The 15772-nt window shown below is 36.3% G+C and overlaps 1 protein-coding gene across 1 annotated transcript in view; it reads left to right on the plus strand.

Moving 5' to 3' along the window:
• LMBRD1 (LMBR1 domain containing 1) overlaps window positions 1–15772 on the plus strand; it is a 228410-nt gene that overhangs the window by 25208 nt on the left and 187430 nt on the right. The window contains exon 3 of the mRNA XM_037842304.1: window positions 7970–8030. Coding sequence (XP_037698232.1) covers window positions 7970–8030 — 61 coding nt within the window. The remainder of the gene's footprint in view (window positions 1–7969; window positions 8031–15772) is intronic.

Consider the following 15772-nt stretch of genomic DNA (forward strand, 5'->3'; position numbering starts at 1 on the left):
GCATTTGGAAGATCTTTTTTTTTTTTTAAAGTCTTTGTCTGGTATATTCACAGCCTGTAACCAGCTGGTGACGTGACAGATTTTTCTTGAATGTGAGCCCTCCAATCAGGAAGGTCTGCCCAAGGTGAATGCAAAGTGAAGTGTTCTTTGTCTTTTCTGGGCCTTGTCTTGTCCTGGGTTTATGCTTGCTTGTGGCTTAGGAGTTCCCCTGTTTACATGAGTTTGAATGCCCCATCTACTCCCTAGGAGACAAACCTCCCTTTCCGTGGTGTTCCAGTACCAGACTTAAAGCAAGTAACCCTTTCCCTAGGCTGTCTGCCTCAATTGTTACACTGCTTTTGTTGTCTCAAGCTGAGATGGAGGCTGGGAAGGGTACCAGGAGCTTCTGTGGCTTCCCAAAACTATGCTTTCTTGACCTGCCCAGCCAGTGCAGCTCTTCAGTTGTCCTCTGCAGCTCTGAGGAAGTATACCATCTTTAAGTCTCCTCCACCACAATTGTCTTCCTCAGAGCCAGGCCCCCAGAGATCCAAAATTGCTAATCAAAAGCTATAATCAGTGATCAACCTGATCTGGAATCCCCATCCCAGATCTTGTGGACAGGAATTTTTGCATCCTTTTCTGGCACCAGCAAGCTACGCCATAGGCCAGACCCCACTGTGGCTTACCGCAAGAGTGGGGGATGAGCACTGGTCAGTTCCATGTGGAGAGAGCACTTTACTGGTCTTCACTGTAATTTACCAGCCTCTTCCTTCTGCTCTTCCTTGGATACTGTACAGTGTTCTGCTGGACTCTGGAGTTTTGAAATAGTTGTTTCAGACAGTTCCTGCCTGTTTATTAATTAGTATGGTAGAGGGAGTGATTCCTGGGGCACCCTAACGCTGCCATCTTCCCACAATTATCCACAGCTGTGTTTCTTGAGTAATAGATTTTGACAATTTTAGTGTGTCAGGATATTCTTTTTACATAATTATAACCTTGTAGCATATTTTCCAGTCTAAGAACTCTTAAATTGAAATAGGCAAAGATATAAATATATGCTAAGGTTTATAGTAGCCTTGAATTGTCCTTGAGTATATTGATATAATAGAAGTATAATTATCATTTGAATAGAAGTTTTTTTAGTATTATGCTATTTCTGAATCTATACAGTCAATCCTGCTGAATATTCTGTAGTCCTTTAGCATCATGAATAGAAGTGTTTTTAAATTTTGAATTTAGAATATTTGACTTGTTTAAATTTTATGGGAAAATACTATTTTTTTTCCATCTTGAAGTTTCTAAAACAAGTATTTTCATGAAATTACTATCTTTATATTATACAGCTGTTCTGGGCCTATGCTTAAATTAGTAATCTCTGGGTACTAGTTTGTTTTGTTTTTTATTCTGTTGAGATTGCATTGTACTTGTTTGGGTAAGTCTTTTAGAATCCACCCACCTACAGTAGCAAAATATTACTTATAAAGACATAGAGTGCCTATTTAGTAAATGTCCCCTAAGAGTAGAATACAGATAGCTGTATTTAATGCATGTAGTTTATATCTGTTAATTCTAAATGTGACACTAATAATTAGAATGGAAAAAATCCATTTTAATGTTTTTTCCCTCTACTTTTAAAAGCTTTTTTTCACTTTTAGTGGATTATTTATTCAGCAAATGTAGCTTTTCCTTTTCTTTTTTTTCCATTTCCTATTTACTTTGAATGTCTCTATTTAGTTCTAATCATTTCCAGCCACTTCAGAGCTTAGATAATATACCAAATTTTTTTCTTGATACCCTGCTTTCAGTAACGTTATCTGTTTCTTGTTTTGTGCTGTGAAATTCACAAGAGTTGTCATTTGAAGCTGGCTTATGCTAATTCTCAAAAGTAGAACTGAAAATATTTTTTTTAACTTTTCCCCAGTGAGTTTTAGAATGTATTTTCTCCAAAAGGTTATTGCTGAATTCTCTTCAGCTGCCCAGTGATAGGGATGTTTAAGTATTTAAGAAATAGTTCTTCAAATTTTATTCCACAATTTAGTCATGTTTGAATAAAAGTGTGCCACAATGGCTTTAATCTGTCTCAACCTTAATATTTAGGATAAATGTGCAATGACATTGTCTTCCTTGATGAATTATGCTGTATCCTAATTTTCCAGTGTACATTTCTTGTTTCTAAATGAATATATGTTTTCTTTAACTTCATTCCTGCCTCAAATATTTTAAAGCCTCCAAACTGATTATAGACTTTTTATAAGTTATAACTATTTGGAAACTCCAGGATGCCAGTGATGGTTAATATTTGGCTTAAGTAACAGAGGGTCTCCAGGCTTTTCTGCGGGCAGGCTTAGTTACCCTTTTACCTTTCTCTGCCTTTGTATCTCGGGCATGTTGTAATGCCAGCTTGTTTCTTTTGACCTTTTTCTCATCATATTGCATTATGGAGAATTTTAGCTAGATAATTCTTTTCAGTTCTTTATGGAATAATTTTTTTTTCTTTTTTCTTTTTAGATAAAAAGGAATCCTGAAGAATAGCTGTAGGTGTTCTATTAAAGTGTTTTGTGTGGCTGGCCAGTAATTTTGGATAGTGATATACACAGTATGTTCCAATCCGAAACAAAAAAAATCAGAAGAGAGTAATGTGAACAAATATTCCTTATTTTTTACAACATGTAAAATTTTAAAACTTAGCAGTTAAGATATAGCATCAAAGAAAATTTGGTGTTTTGGTAGCTAGAATATTAATATCTTATCTTTCTCCTACCCCTGTGATTATTCTTTGTGAATTTGTTATCATTAGTTGAACTTGGGTTGAACTCTTTACTGCTGCCTTATTTCTGTTCTCAATGGTGTTAATTCTATCTTAGAACTTTGTCTTTTTTTGTGTACATTAAATATATTTATTCATTTAATAGTTATCAAGCATGTGATATGTATCTGACTGATTATAGGTGCTGGAGATTAATGATGAAAACAAATGAGGCTGCTGCTCTCATGGAGCTTACTTTCTGTAGGGGGAGACCAGTTGTAAACAAACAAATAAAAGAAGCCAACCTTACAGTTATAAATTCTATGAGAAACTATAACAGATCAATATGAGAGTATTATTAGGTTTTGGGTAGTTCATATAGGAGGATAAGAATTCTGTATTGCTGAGGTTAATTTGCACTGAGATTTGAATGAGGAGGAGCCAGTCAGGTGAAGAGCCAGAGGGAGAGCCCTTCAGAAAAGAAGCAGTGTTTAGGGTGGCGTTTTTGACTGAAGTGTGGTTTGGTACTAGCTGAGATCAAAAGGAAGGCAGAGGACAGATTGTTTATGACTTTAAGTCATGTTAATAAGTTTAGATTTTATTCTAAATGCAATTGAAAAGTAATGAAGGTAAAAGATAAAGGTAATCTGAACTATAATGGTGCTAGTGGAGAAAAGTGACTAAATCAGTATATATTTTGAAAGTAGAACTGCTTGGATTTGCTGATAGATTAGATATGGGGACGATGGAAGAATCGAATTGAAGCATGGAAGCCTAGCTTTGTACAACTTAGAGAAATAGGGATGTCTGGAGGTATAATAGGGTATATCCATGCATGTGGGCAGGATTTTTTTGGGGAAGGGAGGATAGAGGGAATGAGCTCTATTTTGACCAAGTTAACCTTCAAAGTGCTTATCACATATATTCAAGTGGAGATGTCCAGTAGAGTTGAAGCTCTGTGGAGAGCTCAGGGCTGGAAAGAAGTATTGGGGAGTCATCAGCATATGGATGGTATTTAGACCCATGACCAAATTGTAGGTGGGGAGACTCAGTAGTCAGAAAAGGCTTGGCATGGGATCAAGGACTGGAGTGCTCTGTTATGTAGAGGCCGGCCAAAGAGGAGAGACAAATACAGAAGAGGGAGGCTTTGTGGAAATTTGGAGAAGAACCTAGTTCAGGAAGGAGAGAGTGAAAGCTTTTAAAAATGATATTGAGAGATGAAGTGAGAGAGGTTTAGAAGTGACGGTTGACTATGTTCAATGGTGACCATGAATATAATTTTAGTGGGCAGTCAAATTGGAGTGGGTTAAATGGGTCAGGGTGATGAGGAAGTATAGTTGTAGGGAATGCTGACAAGGAGGGAAATGGGATCAAGAGAGGTCTTTTTGTTTTTGGTGGTCATGTATGCAATTGTGTGTGTGTGTGTAAAGGAAGTTACTAGACTTTGTGTAATTGTAGGATTCAGTGGAGAAAGAAAATTTTTCGGAGAGGAGAGAGGGTCTAATTTCAGTTGCGGTGTCTTTGAGAAGGCAAATGGGTTGGCATCTCAAAGGGGAAAGAAAGCATTTACTGTAAATAGGAGCATAAGCACTTTGCATGAAGGCAGGTCTAGAATTTGGATACAGATTGAGGTAGGTTTTGAGCTCAGTTTTGACTGAGCTGCTTTTTGGCTTCAAATTATTTTAGAGACCTCCAATTTGGAGTTTTCTCAACCTTGGCAATTTTGGGCCGGATAATTGTTTATTCTGGGGACTGTCCTATGCATTGTAGGTGTTTAGTAGCATCCTTGATCTCTCCACTTGATTCTACTAGCACTGCCCTCCAAGTGTGATAACTAAAAATGTCTCCAAACTCTACAAATGTTCCCTGGAGAACAAAATAAACCCTTGTTCAGAGTCATTTTTCTAAGATGAGGTTATCCGGTAGAAGTGAGGAGAGTCTGTTTGAGTTTTGAGGACAGAGAGTTTCAAAAAGTCATCTTGAAGAATAAAAAAGGGAATTTACATGTGAGGTCCATGGCATTTTTGTCCTATGGAATTCATACTCTTCCCCTTTGTTCTGAAATATTCTTCTTTAATATTATCTGATTAATTTTACTTCTGATTGTCCCACATTCCTTTGGGTCTTAAATGACTCTGTTCCTTTTGATTTCTACTTTGGGAAACAATAGTTTATAAAACATATCAAGGGCATAGTGGTTCTCAGAATATAGGAGATGGAAGGTTTCATAAACTAAGCTCACTTGACAGCACATCAAATACCTTGGAGGCAAGATAGTGTATAAAAGCCAAATACATTAATAGTACTTGAATGATGTATATTTTACACATATTTATGGATTAAAAATAGTAACAGTAATACTCTGTTATGGCTACAAGTTTTGGATAAACAAGAGAACTTGTAGAATGAAAGATATTAGTTCCAGTTATTCTTGGCTTTAAATTACCTTCAAACTTTCTTCTTTTAGTCTTTTTCTGAGGTTGGGCGCTTGTGCAATTTTAGTTGGTGGGAGTTTGTATAATGTGTATAATGTATAATAAGAACAAAGAGATAAAGGTGTAATTATTCTCAGCCTAATGAAGTATTGTTCGTAATTTGATCATCTTCAGAATTTTTTTAACTTCTGCTTTGGTGCATAAATGATCACTAACAAAACAGCTCTTAGCTTTTTAGATTCTTGGATTATTGATGAAAAAATGTCCAAACGTTGCACAGAATTCCCCTAGTGCTTTCCCCTTCCCATGTGCTAAGGACTATTTATACTTTACTTGACGTTTCTCTATCTATGTACGTGTGTTTCTTTCAATATATTTTTAGATTGCATTGTGTTACAACTCTTGGTTTGCATCTTGTTCTTTTTCTTCCTTCTCCCACTCACAAGTACTTCATGGGTATCCATGTACACCAGTTCATACAGATCTGTCATTGTTTTTAGTGTCTATATTATTCTATGTTATGAATATACAGTAATGCATTTTACCATTTTTCCCATGTTTTAAAATATTTTAAACAATGTTGCACTGAATATTGCTGAGTAAAGGGCTTGAGTAAAAGCCAACAAATACTCCTTGATGCAGGCTGGAATATATGGGGAGAAGGGTCAGCAAGTGCACAGGTTCTTATACTCTGAACTTTCTGCAAAGGGCAGCTAGAAGCATCATGGGGTTTTGTTTCACCAGAGGAACTTTACTGTCTTTTTGTTCTGTCTTCTTGTAGGGCAAGCAGAAGATTGGCCTTGGGGTAGAAAAACACTTGGGCTTGGGTATGTAGTCTCAGTTTAGGCACAAGCTATTTTTGGGGTTTTGGGATATTCCTGGAGATGTCAGTGTCCTTTGGTCCCATGAGATATTGAAAATTGGTGCGGTTCTTCCTAGTGTGTGGGAAGGGAAGGCCCTAATTGGGCTAGCTTGTTGCCAGGCAGTCTGGTAAGGGCTCCTGGGGGCTTTCATTGGGCAACACTACTTGTCTTTCAAAAATATCTATGTGCTGATAATCTGTACTGATTCGTGTGAATATTTTTAGGATAGATTATACTAAAGAGTGTCTATGGCATCGATTATGTTTCTTATTTTTAATGTGTAGAAGATAGCTTTTCCTCCACATTTTGCCACTATTGGATATTATTAATGTTTTAAATTTTACCAATTGGATAAGTGAAAAGTTAGTATAATAATAGATGTTCATGTTTTATGCTAAAGTCTAATATTTTGTAGGGTAAACTCCTCAATGTTAGATTTCTTCTAAAAATTTTCCTCACTTTTGCATATCTGTTTTTTCAGCTGCCTTTTAGAATGAACATGTCAAACTACTCTACCCCTTACTGCATTGGGATATTGATTGACAGTATATAGATTAATATGGAGGAAGTTGGTATTTATAATCTTTTCATGTGGGAACATGTGATTTTCCATTTATTTAGATCTTTTATATCATTCAATTAAGTTAGTTTTCTTTAAATAGTTACTGTTAAAAATTTTTTAAAATTTAGCCTATTAAGTTTTTTTATAGTCTGTTTTTTTAATTAGAGAAATTGTAGGTTTACAAAGTCATGCAGAAAATAGAGTTCTCTTATCCCTCCCCTCCCATTATTAACACTTTTCATTAGTGTAGTAGTATATTTGTTACAATTGATGAACAAATATTATTATAATTTTCTGTTGGGAAGTACTATTTATTGTTCATTGTATGTCAAAATTATGTATTTGTAGAGTCAAGTTTCAATTTTCCACATTTTTGTTCTTTTAGCTATTTGTTAGTAAGAAATTTATAGATGCTCAATGTTGAAGTATTTGTAGGCAAAGAAAAGAATAAAACTAAAATATTTTAAGACAATTGAACGTTTATTCTCTTTCTTAATAAGATATTGGTACCAATTTGAGCTCTTACAGTGTTTACAGAAAAAAATTGACCTACATTCTAATTTAAGACTTGTTACTTAATTAGCAATAATCAGTCACTTAGATTCTCCAGGTTTAATTTTTCATGTGTGTAAAATTTAGGGTATTGGAGTATGTACTTTAGTTCTGATTCATTAGTATACAGATTTTTTTGTTGCAAGATTAATTTGAATTATATTTTTTAAGTTTAGTAATTTAAAGAAAACTTTTGTGGGAAGAATGCAAAGGAGTTTAGGTTGACATTTCCTTTAGTTCCTTTAATATGTAATACGTTCTTTCTAAAATACAAATCAGATTTTTCACTCTCTGCATAAAATACATCAGTAATTTCCACTGTTTTTAGTACAAAGTCCAAAATACTTAGGCTGAGTAACAAGCCCCTCAAACATATGTCCCTCCCTTCCCTCCCTCATACCTACTTTTTCTTATCTTTCCAGAAGTTCTAGTGAATTTATATTCAGCTCCTTGCAGTTTTTTGAACCCTCTATGCTTTCTTTTCTTCTTCCTACCGTTTTCTCATCTTTTCCCTGATAACTTCCTCTATTCCTTCAGGTCTCAGTTTAGAGTCTTTTTTGGGAAGCCATCCCTAATTGCTAGTCTGTTACACATCTCCTGTTTATGTGTTCCCCAAGAACTTGGACTGTGAGCCATCTTACCAACTGTAATCTTATTTCAGCATCTGCCTATTGAAAATTACCTACTTTTCTGGCTCTCATCAAGGTATGAATCATACCTTGTTTCAGTTGATGATACATTTTAGAAATTACATTATCCATTTTAAAACTTAAATATAAATATTAAGCAAATAAACGCATTAATATTTCCATTGTTTCTGTTTTTATGCTAGGACTGGGCTAATGCTAATGTCAGCAGACAGATTGAAGACACAGTATTATATGGCTACTATAGTAAGTATTTTTCAGTTTCATTTCCTATTTGGGTTGTTAAACAAAATGTAGAATAAGACTAAAACTAACTGTTAATTTTGACACCACATGGGAGATTACTGTTTTCTTTACCAGAAATAAGGGATTTAGCAGACTTTCACATTTCTGAAACTTCTTTAACTTACTTTGCTTCATTTAGGTTCATGGTTACCACTTCTTTGTGGTAGTTTAGTCAAGTTACTTTAAATCTCAGGTTTCTCTTTGTTATTACCATTACCAATTTCCCAACTTCATCTCTTGATTTAAAATTTAAATTTAAATGTTTTTAAATTTTCAAAGTGTTGACATCAGTAGAGTGTACTGTATTGGAGAATTTGTAGGATTGACTTTTATTGGATTCTACAGAGCCAGTTTAATCCAGAAGATTATGGTTGGTTGGTTTGTTGGTTCCTCCCCTCCACTCCACCCTACCTCTGTTCGTTCTTTCCTTCTTTCTCCAATACTGGATTATAAAAGCTTGGAAACAAACCACCTAAATGTTTCCAGAATTTGCTCTTGAGTAAATGTGAGACTGACGCCTTTGTGAGAATGTGTTAAGTGCTGAGCTGGGAAAGGGATGCCATTTTTTTATGCCATAAAACAAGTTGTTAAAGTTTCCGTAGGACATTAAATTGAAAACTGAAAACATCTTCAGAAATTTCAGTGGAATAATTTTCAAGGGTTTCATTGGGCTTTAATTTAGCTACTTTGGCTCTAATGTTTTTGCCTTTTCTCTTGATCTAAAATATAGAGGATCCATGAAATTCTGTCCTTTTGCAGATTTTGGAAAAGTTTTTATAGTATTTTAGTGTAGAAATTTAATATTTTTTATGAATAGCACTCAAAGTATTTTTAGCCATTTTCCTTAATGAAAATATTTTAGGAGTGTTAACACCTTCAAATTACTGATTGAACTTTCCACCTCACTTCTGAGGCAGTTCTTGGACTTGGGGTAGACAATGAGGCAGAGATTCTGTGGTCAAATAGATTTAAGAAACAGATTTGATTTCATTTGGCAGATAAACTAAGTAGCTTTTAAGACAGTAAAGTATTAAAGTATGCTGAGCCTAAAAGTTTTGAGGTTGGTGATTCTGTTGCTCCCAACCTCCAGGAGGGTTGAGGGGTTCTGGAGATTGAGTTCAACCACATTATGCCTACATAATAAAACCTCAATAAAAGGTCTGAACACCCAAGCTTGGGGGAGCATCCTCAATTGCTAATATACATCATTGTGCTGGGAAGGTGACAGATCCTGACTCAGCAGGGAAAGGACATGGAAGCTCTGTGTTTGCAGCCCTCCCAGGCCTTGCCCTGTGCATCTCTTCTTTTGGCTGCTCCTTATTTGCATCTTTTTTTCAGTAATAAAACTGTAATTATACATATAGGGCTTTCTTGAGTTCTGTGAGTCAATCTAGTAAATTATTGAACCTGAGGGGGAGGTGGGAACCCCTGCACTTGTAGCCAGGGCTGAGAATTGCAGGTTGCCTGGGAATTCTGGAACTTGTGGTTAGTGTCTGAAGTAAGGGCAATCTTATGGGGATTGTTCTCTTAACCTGTGGAGTCTGACCAAACTCTGAATGGTTACAGCCAGAATTGTATTGCAGTTGGTGCCAGAAGTTATTGTAGCTTGCAACTCAAATAGTCCAGGTGTTTTTCTTTGAGGTGACTATTTACTTCAGATGTCATAAAGCTTTATGTGTACTTTCATTTTGTTCACACAGAATTTTAAAAAGATGTGTAGTGTGCTTAAGGGTGGACATTTAATAAAATTTTTTGCTGCTTCAAAAGGGCTTTTTTTAAAATTGAGATTGTTCACAAACTATACAATTATCCAAAGATCCAAAGTATACGATCAGTTGCCCATGGTACCATCATACAGCTGTGCATTGATCACCACAATTAATTTTTTTTTTCAATTTTTAGAACATTTGCATTACTCCAGAAAAGAAATAAAGACAAAAAAAAAAATGAAACTCAAATCCTCCCATACCCCTAACCACTGCCTCCCCTCCTTTATTAGTTCATAGTATTGGTGTAGTACATTTGTTACTATTGATGAAAGAATGTTAAAATACTTCTAACTGTAGTCTGTAGTTTGCAATAGGTATATATTTTTTCCTATATGTCCCTCTATTATTAACTTCTAGTTATAGTGTCATACATTTGCCCTAGTTCATGAGAGAGATTTCTACTATTTGTACAGTTAATCTCAGACATTGTCCACCACAAGATTCACTATTTTGTACATTCCCATCTTTTAATCTCCAACTTTCCTTTTGGTAACATACGTGACTCTGAGCTTACCCTTTCCACTACATCCAAAGACCATTCAGCACTGTTAGTCATTCTCACAATGTTCTGCCATCACCTCTGTCCACTTCCAAATGTTTAAGTTCACCCTAGTTGAATGTTCTGCTCATAATAAGCAACTGCTCCCCATTCTTTAGCCCTGTTCTATATCCTGGTAACTTACATTTCATGTCTATGAGTTTACATATTATAATTAGTTCATATCAGTGAGACCCTGTAATATTTGTCCTTACGTGTCTTATTTCACTCAATATAGTGCCCTCAAGGTTTCTTCATCAACCCATTTTTTTAAAGATGGTTTTATTCATACACCATACATTCCATCCTAAGTAAACAATCAATGGTTCCCTGTATAGTCACATATTTATGTATTCACCCTCACTGCTCTCTATATAAGGACATCTCCATTTCTTCCACAAAGAATGAGTAAGAGTCAAAGGAGGTAGAGAGACAAAAGAAAAAGAAAAAAGAAAGGAAAACCAAAACAAAACATGACAGCTAGGAAGTGACAAAAGGAAAGATAGCATTAAACCAAAGTAGAATAGTCAGACAACATCACCAATGCCAAGAGTCCTGTACCCTTCCCCTATACCTCCCATATGCATTTAGCTTTGGTATATTGCCTTTGTTACATTGAAGGAAGGATAATACAATGTTTCTTTTAATTATAGTCTCTAGTTTGCATTGATTGTATTTTTCCCCCAGTCGCACCCTATTTTTAACACCTTATAATGTTGACATTCATTTGTTCTCCCTCATATAAAAACATATTTGTACCTTTTATCACAATCGTTGTGCACCCTAGGTTTCACTGAGTTATACAGTCCCAGTCTTTATCTTTCCTCTTTCCTTCTGGTGTCCCACATACTCCTAACCTTCCTCTTTCAACCATACTCACAGTCATCTTTGTTCAGTGTACTTACATTGCTGTGCTACTCTCTCCCAAAATTGTGTTTCAAACCTCTCACTCCTGTCTTTTCCTTTCTGTCTATAGTGCTCCCTTTAGTGTTTCCTGTAGTGCAGGTATCTTGTTCACAAACTCTGTCATTGTCTGCTTGTCAGAGACTATTTTAAGCTCTCCTCATATTTGAAGGACAGTCTTGCCAGATATAGGATTCTTGGCTGGTGGTTTTTCTTTTTCAGTATCTTAAATACATCACCCCACTTCCTTCTTGCCTCCATGGTTTCTATTGAGAAATCCGCACACAGTCTTATCAAGCTTCCTTTGTATGTGATGGATCACTTTTCTCTTGCTGCTTTCAGGATTCTCTCTTTATCTTTGACATTTGATAATCTGATTATTAAGTGTCTTGGCGTAGGCCTATTCAGATCTATTCTGTTTGGGGTATGCTGTGCTTCTTGGATCTGTAATTTTATGTCTTTCATAAGAGATGGAAATTTTCATTGATTATTTCCTCTATTATTGCTTCTGCCCCTTTTCCCTTCTCTTCTCCTTCTGGACACCAATGACACATACATTTAAATGTTTCATGTTGTCATTCAATTCCCTTAGACATTGCTCATATTTTTCCATTGTTTTCTCTATCTGTTCTTTTGTGTGTAGGCTTTCAGGTGTCTTGTTCTCCAGTTCCTGAGTGTTTTCTTCTGCCTCTTGAGATCTGCTGTTGTATGTCTCCATTGTGTCTTTCATCTCTTGGGCCTTTCATTTCCACAGATTCTGCCAGTTGTTTTTTCGAACTTTTGATTTCTACCTTATGTACGCCCAGTGTTTTCATTATATTGTTCAGCTCTTTTGCCATATATTCCCTAAACTTTTTGAATCGATTTAGCATTAGTTGTTTTAATTCCTGTATCTCAGTTGAAGTGTAAGTTTGTTCCTTTGACTGGATCATAACTTCATTTTTCTTAATGTAGGTTGTGGTTTCTGTTGTCTAGGCATCTGGTTTCCTTGGTTACCCCAGTCAGGTTTTCACAGACCAGAACTGGCTCAGATCTCAGAAGGGTCAATATTCAGTATGAGGTCTCTCTGAGGGTGTGTTTTAGAAGATTGATACACCCTTTGAGGCCTCAAGCTGCGGTGCTTTTCTGCCCAGCAGGTGGTGCCTGTTAGCATATCACTCCAGACTGGTGTAAGGAGGTGTGGCCTGTGGCTGTTTTCCCCCAGGCTCTGGGGTGTGGTCCTGAATGGAAGGCAGGTAGTAGAGGTTGGCACCACCTTTTTCCTCTTAGGGAAGATAATCTCTCTGACTCTGCTATCTCCACCCTTGTCAGGGTCAGAGAGCTGTGAACTGAAAATGGCTGAGTCTTTCTCCACTGAGCTGAAAAAGGGACAAAAAGCCCCCCTTCAGGGCCAGTCTGTGACCACCCTCAGTTTTGCCTGTTGGCCAGAGATGGCACCCAGTCCTCCAGGCTCCCCCTCCTTCCCAGAGAGGTCCTCCAGCTCTCCAAGGTCAGTCATCACCAAAAACCTCTGTCTGCTTATTGGGGATTTGTAGCTTGTATTGGGCAGTCAACATTTGTTAATGAAACCTCAGTTGGAGCTGGGCTGAGGTATGTTTGCTTGTTCAGAGAGTGCTGCTCTCTAGCATAGTGAGGTTTTGCAGTTTTGGCTGCCATGGGCGGGGGGCTCTTGGCTTGGGTCCACAGTTTTTGCTTACAGATTTTATGCTGTGATCTTGGGCAATTCCTCCCAATCCAGGTTGGTGTACAATGTGTGGAGAGTCACGTTTGTCCCCAGCAGTTATTCCAGATTATTTACCTGTTGTTCCTTGTTTTTTATTAGTTGTTCCAGGGGGACTAACTACCTTCCATTCCTCTCTATGCCGCCATCTTCTTCCGACCCAAAAGGGCTTTGATGAATGAAAGAGTACCCCCATTCCCAGGAACGCTTGGTGGTGAAGAATACAATGATTGCTAGTATTGTTTAGCTCCACTGTCTTGATTTCTTCTAAAGGGTCAGCAGTTTTAGCCACTGTTGTTTTTGTATCATTAGTGCAGATGTCCACATAGCAGAAAGACAGGTAACATTCTTGTGTTATTATGTAAATAGCCTTCATGTGTGGCTGTCCTGAAAGCATCTCTGTGTTGTATATCCTAGGGGACTGGAAACCACATTTTTGAGAACTTTCTGTTACATTAAAGGAACTTTAGGTGCTTTTTTTTTTTTTTTTTTTTTCCCTTGGAAGTTTTTAGAAAGTCAGGCTGACTGTCACTTCTACGTACTGAATGCTTCCTAACTCTTGATTGATTATTAACAGCCCTCAGTTAACTGAAGCTACCAGATACCTTCATGTAGCTCATCAAAGGATGAGAGTATAAAGTTGTTTATCTCTTTCCCTTGCCTTTTACTTACAGGGCCCCTGTACTCAGAAGCCTACGCATCTGAGGATGCTGTGCTTACCTCAGAAACTTGAAGGACTTGTTCCTTTTTATCCTTTTGAATGTTTTAATTTATTTATTCATCTATTTCTTCAAGCTTCTTTGCTATTTTAAAAAAACTGCTCTTGTCTGACCTTTTAGTTCTGAACTCGGTTGTAATTGCTCATGTTTGAGCCCAAATAATCCTTTATCTTTTATGTATGTTTTTTAACTTTCATCTGCCTTCTGTTTTTATCTTCTGTTTTTATCTTTCAAATATTCTTATCTTTAAATTTTTATTTTTATTATAATTTATAGTAAATGTTTATTTCCATGTTTTCTCTGACCGTACTATCAATTTTTAGTTTTAATTCTTTCACCTTCTACTTTCATTTCTTTTAAGTGAATTTTCCTTTTACTTAATGTTTTTTTCTTAACTCCTCCTTTTGTTTTTGCATGCATGCTGGGATTGTAGAAATGGGATAGCCCAAACCATAAGGAGGAATTATTGGAGTCTATTTTTAAAATAATCTCTTCTGTAGTTGTCCTGTCAATTCCTGCCAGAGACTCTATCTTCAGAAGCTTGATGCTGTTCTCAGGCTTTCATTTTGTGGGTAGATATTAATTGAATTATGCTGTATGTATTCTTTGTGACTGGTCCCCTTATTGTTCAACATTATGACAGAGATCCATCTATACTGTTGCATTTAGCAGAACTTCATTGATTCTCATCGCTGTATAATGTTCCATTCATCAACGTACCATAGTTTACCTAACCATTTCTAGTACTGATGATCACTTGGGTTTTTCATAGTTTTTGTTTAATTCAAATACCGCTGCTATGAAGATTCTTGTATGTGTATACATTTAAAAAAACTGTTTACTGCACTGTATTCCATTGTTTGGATGCACCATAACTTAGTCACACAATCCCAAAGTAATAGCTATTTAATAAGTTCTTATTTTTTGCTTTTAAGCAATTTTTATAGTGAAAATAGGATAGTGTGTCAAAGTGTGCATATATTTAAATGAGTTAAGTTATGGAACTAAAAAAGAGTAAGGTGAACCAAGAGGCTTTCAAATTCCTGTTTCTGTCCCAGGACCTTTTAGAGCACCTAAGAAAGTTTTTAGAAAATGTCTTCACATTTGCTCTTGGTAAATTGGTGACCAATTGTACCTGGGGTCTTTACTGTATATTTTGAGCTTGGGACTTACATCCTCCTAGTGCCTAATTTGAGAAAAGTGCTGGGGTCATTGAAGTTCACTTCTCTGTGACTTACCTATCAGTAAAATGGTGAGAAAGTACTACTTATTTCACAGTATTAGGAGTGCAAGGCATGTGGTAAGTGTAAATAGATGTTACCTGCTGTTTATTCAAATCAAGTATGAGGACAAAAGAAAGACACCTTCTTGGAGAAGTTAGTGCAATGAAAGAATTGACCTAGCATCTCATCAAATGTGACTCTTTTGGACACTTCATTGTTTTGAAAAAAAAAATTAATATATTTCAGTGCTTTTCTAGACAAGATAAAAAGTCAAACTAATTTTGGGATTTTTTTTTTTTAATTCATGTTTGTAAAGTGTTTTCTGATAAGATATGGTTCTGTCACACACACACCTAAACACCATTATTTAAAAATGTGTTTGTAATCACAGAGGGAGTTTTCTAAGTGGTTCCTGGTTAGGTTTGCGCATGAGAATCTTGGGATGAAGACTTCTCGAGAGACCTACTAGTAGCCAAAGAATTTGTTTCCCAGTGGAAACAAGGAAAACAAGTGGCAGTGAGTACTCTAGAGGACTTACTGTTAGTGTGACTTTTATGTTCAGTCTTTAAGCAAACTGCTAAATTGTCACAATAATGTCATAAACTTTCCTTAACACTCCACATTTTGAAGAGAGAGAGACATTCTTGGTTTTCCTTCTTACATCCCCATTTGTGCCTTTGCTGTTTTTCTCTCTTTTTCATGACCCTGTTTAATATTTATATGTCCCAGTATTTGATCCTTGGACCTGTTCTCTATCTGAGTTAGTCCCTTGGTGATCTCATACTGTTGTTTAACTTTCAGTGCTATCCCTACACCAAACTCCCACATTTA

This window comes from Choloepus didactylus, chromosome 7 (genome assembly GCF_015220235.1).
Source record: "Choloepus didactylus isolate mChoDid1 chromosome 7, mChoDid1.pri, whole genome shotgun sequence".
Classification (NCBI taxonomy): Eukaryota; Metazoa; Chordata; class Mammalia; order Pilosa; family Megalonychidae; genus Choloepus; species Choloepus didactylus.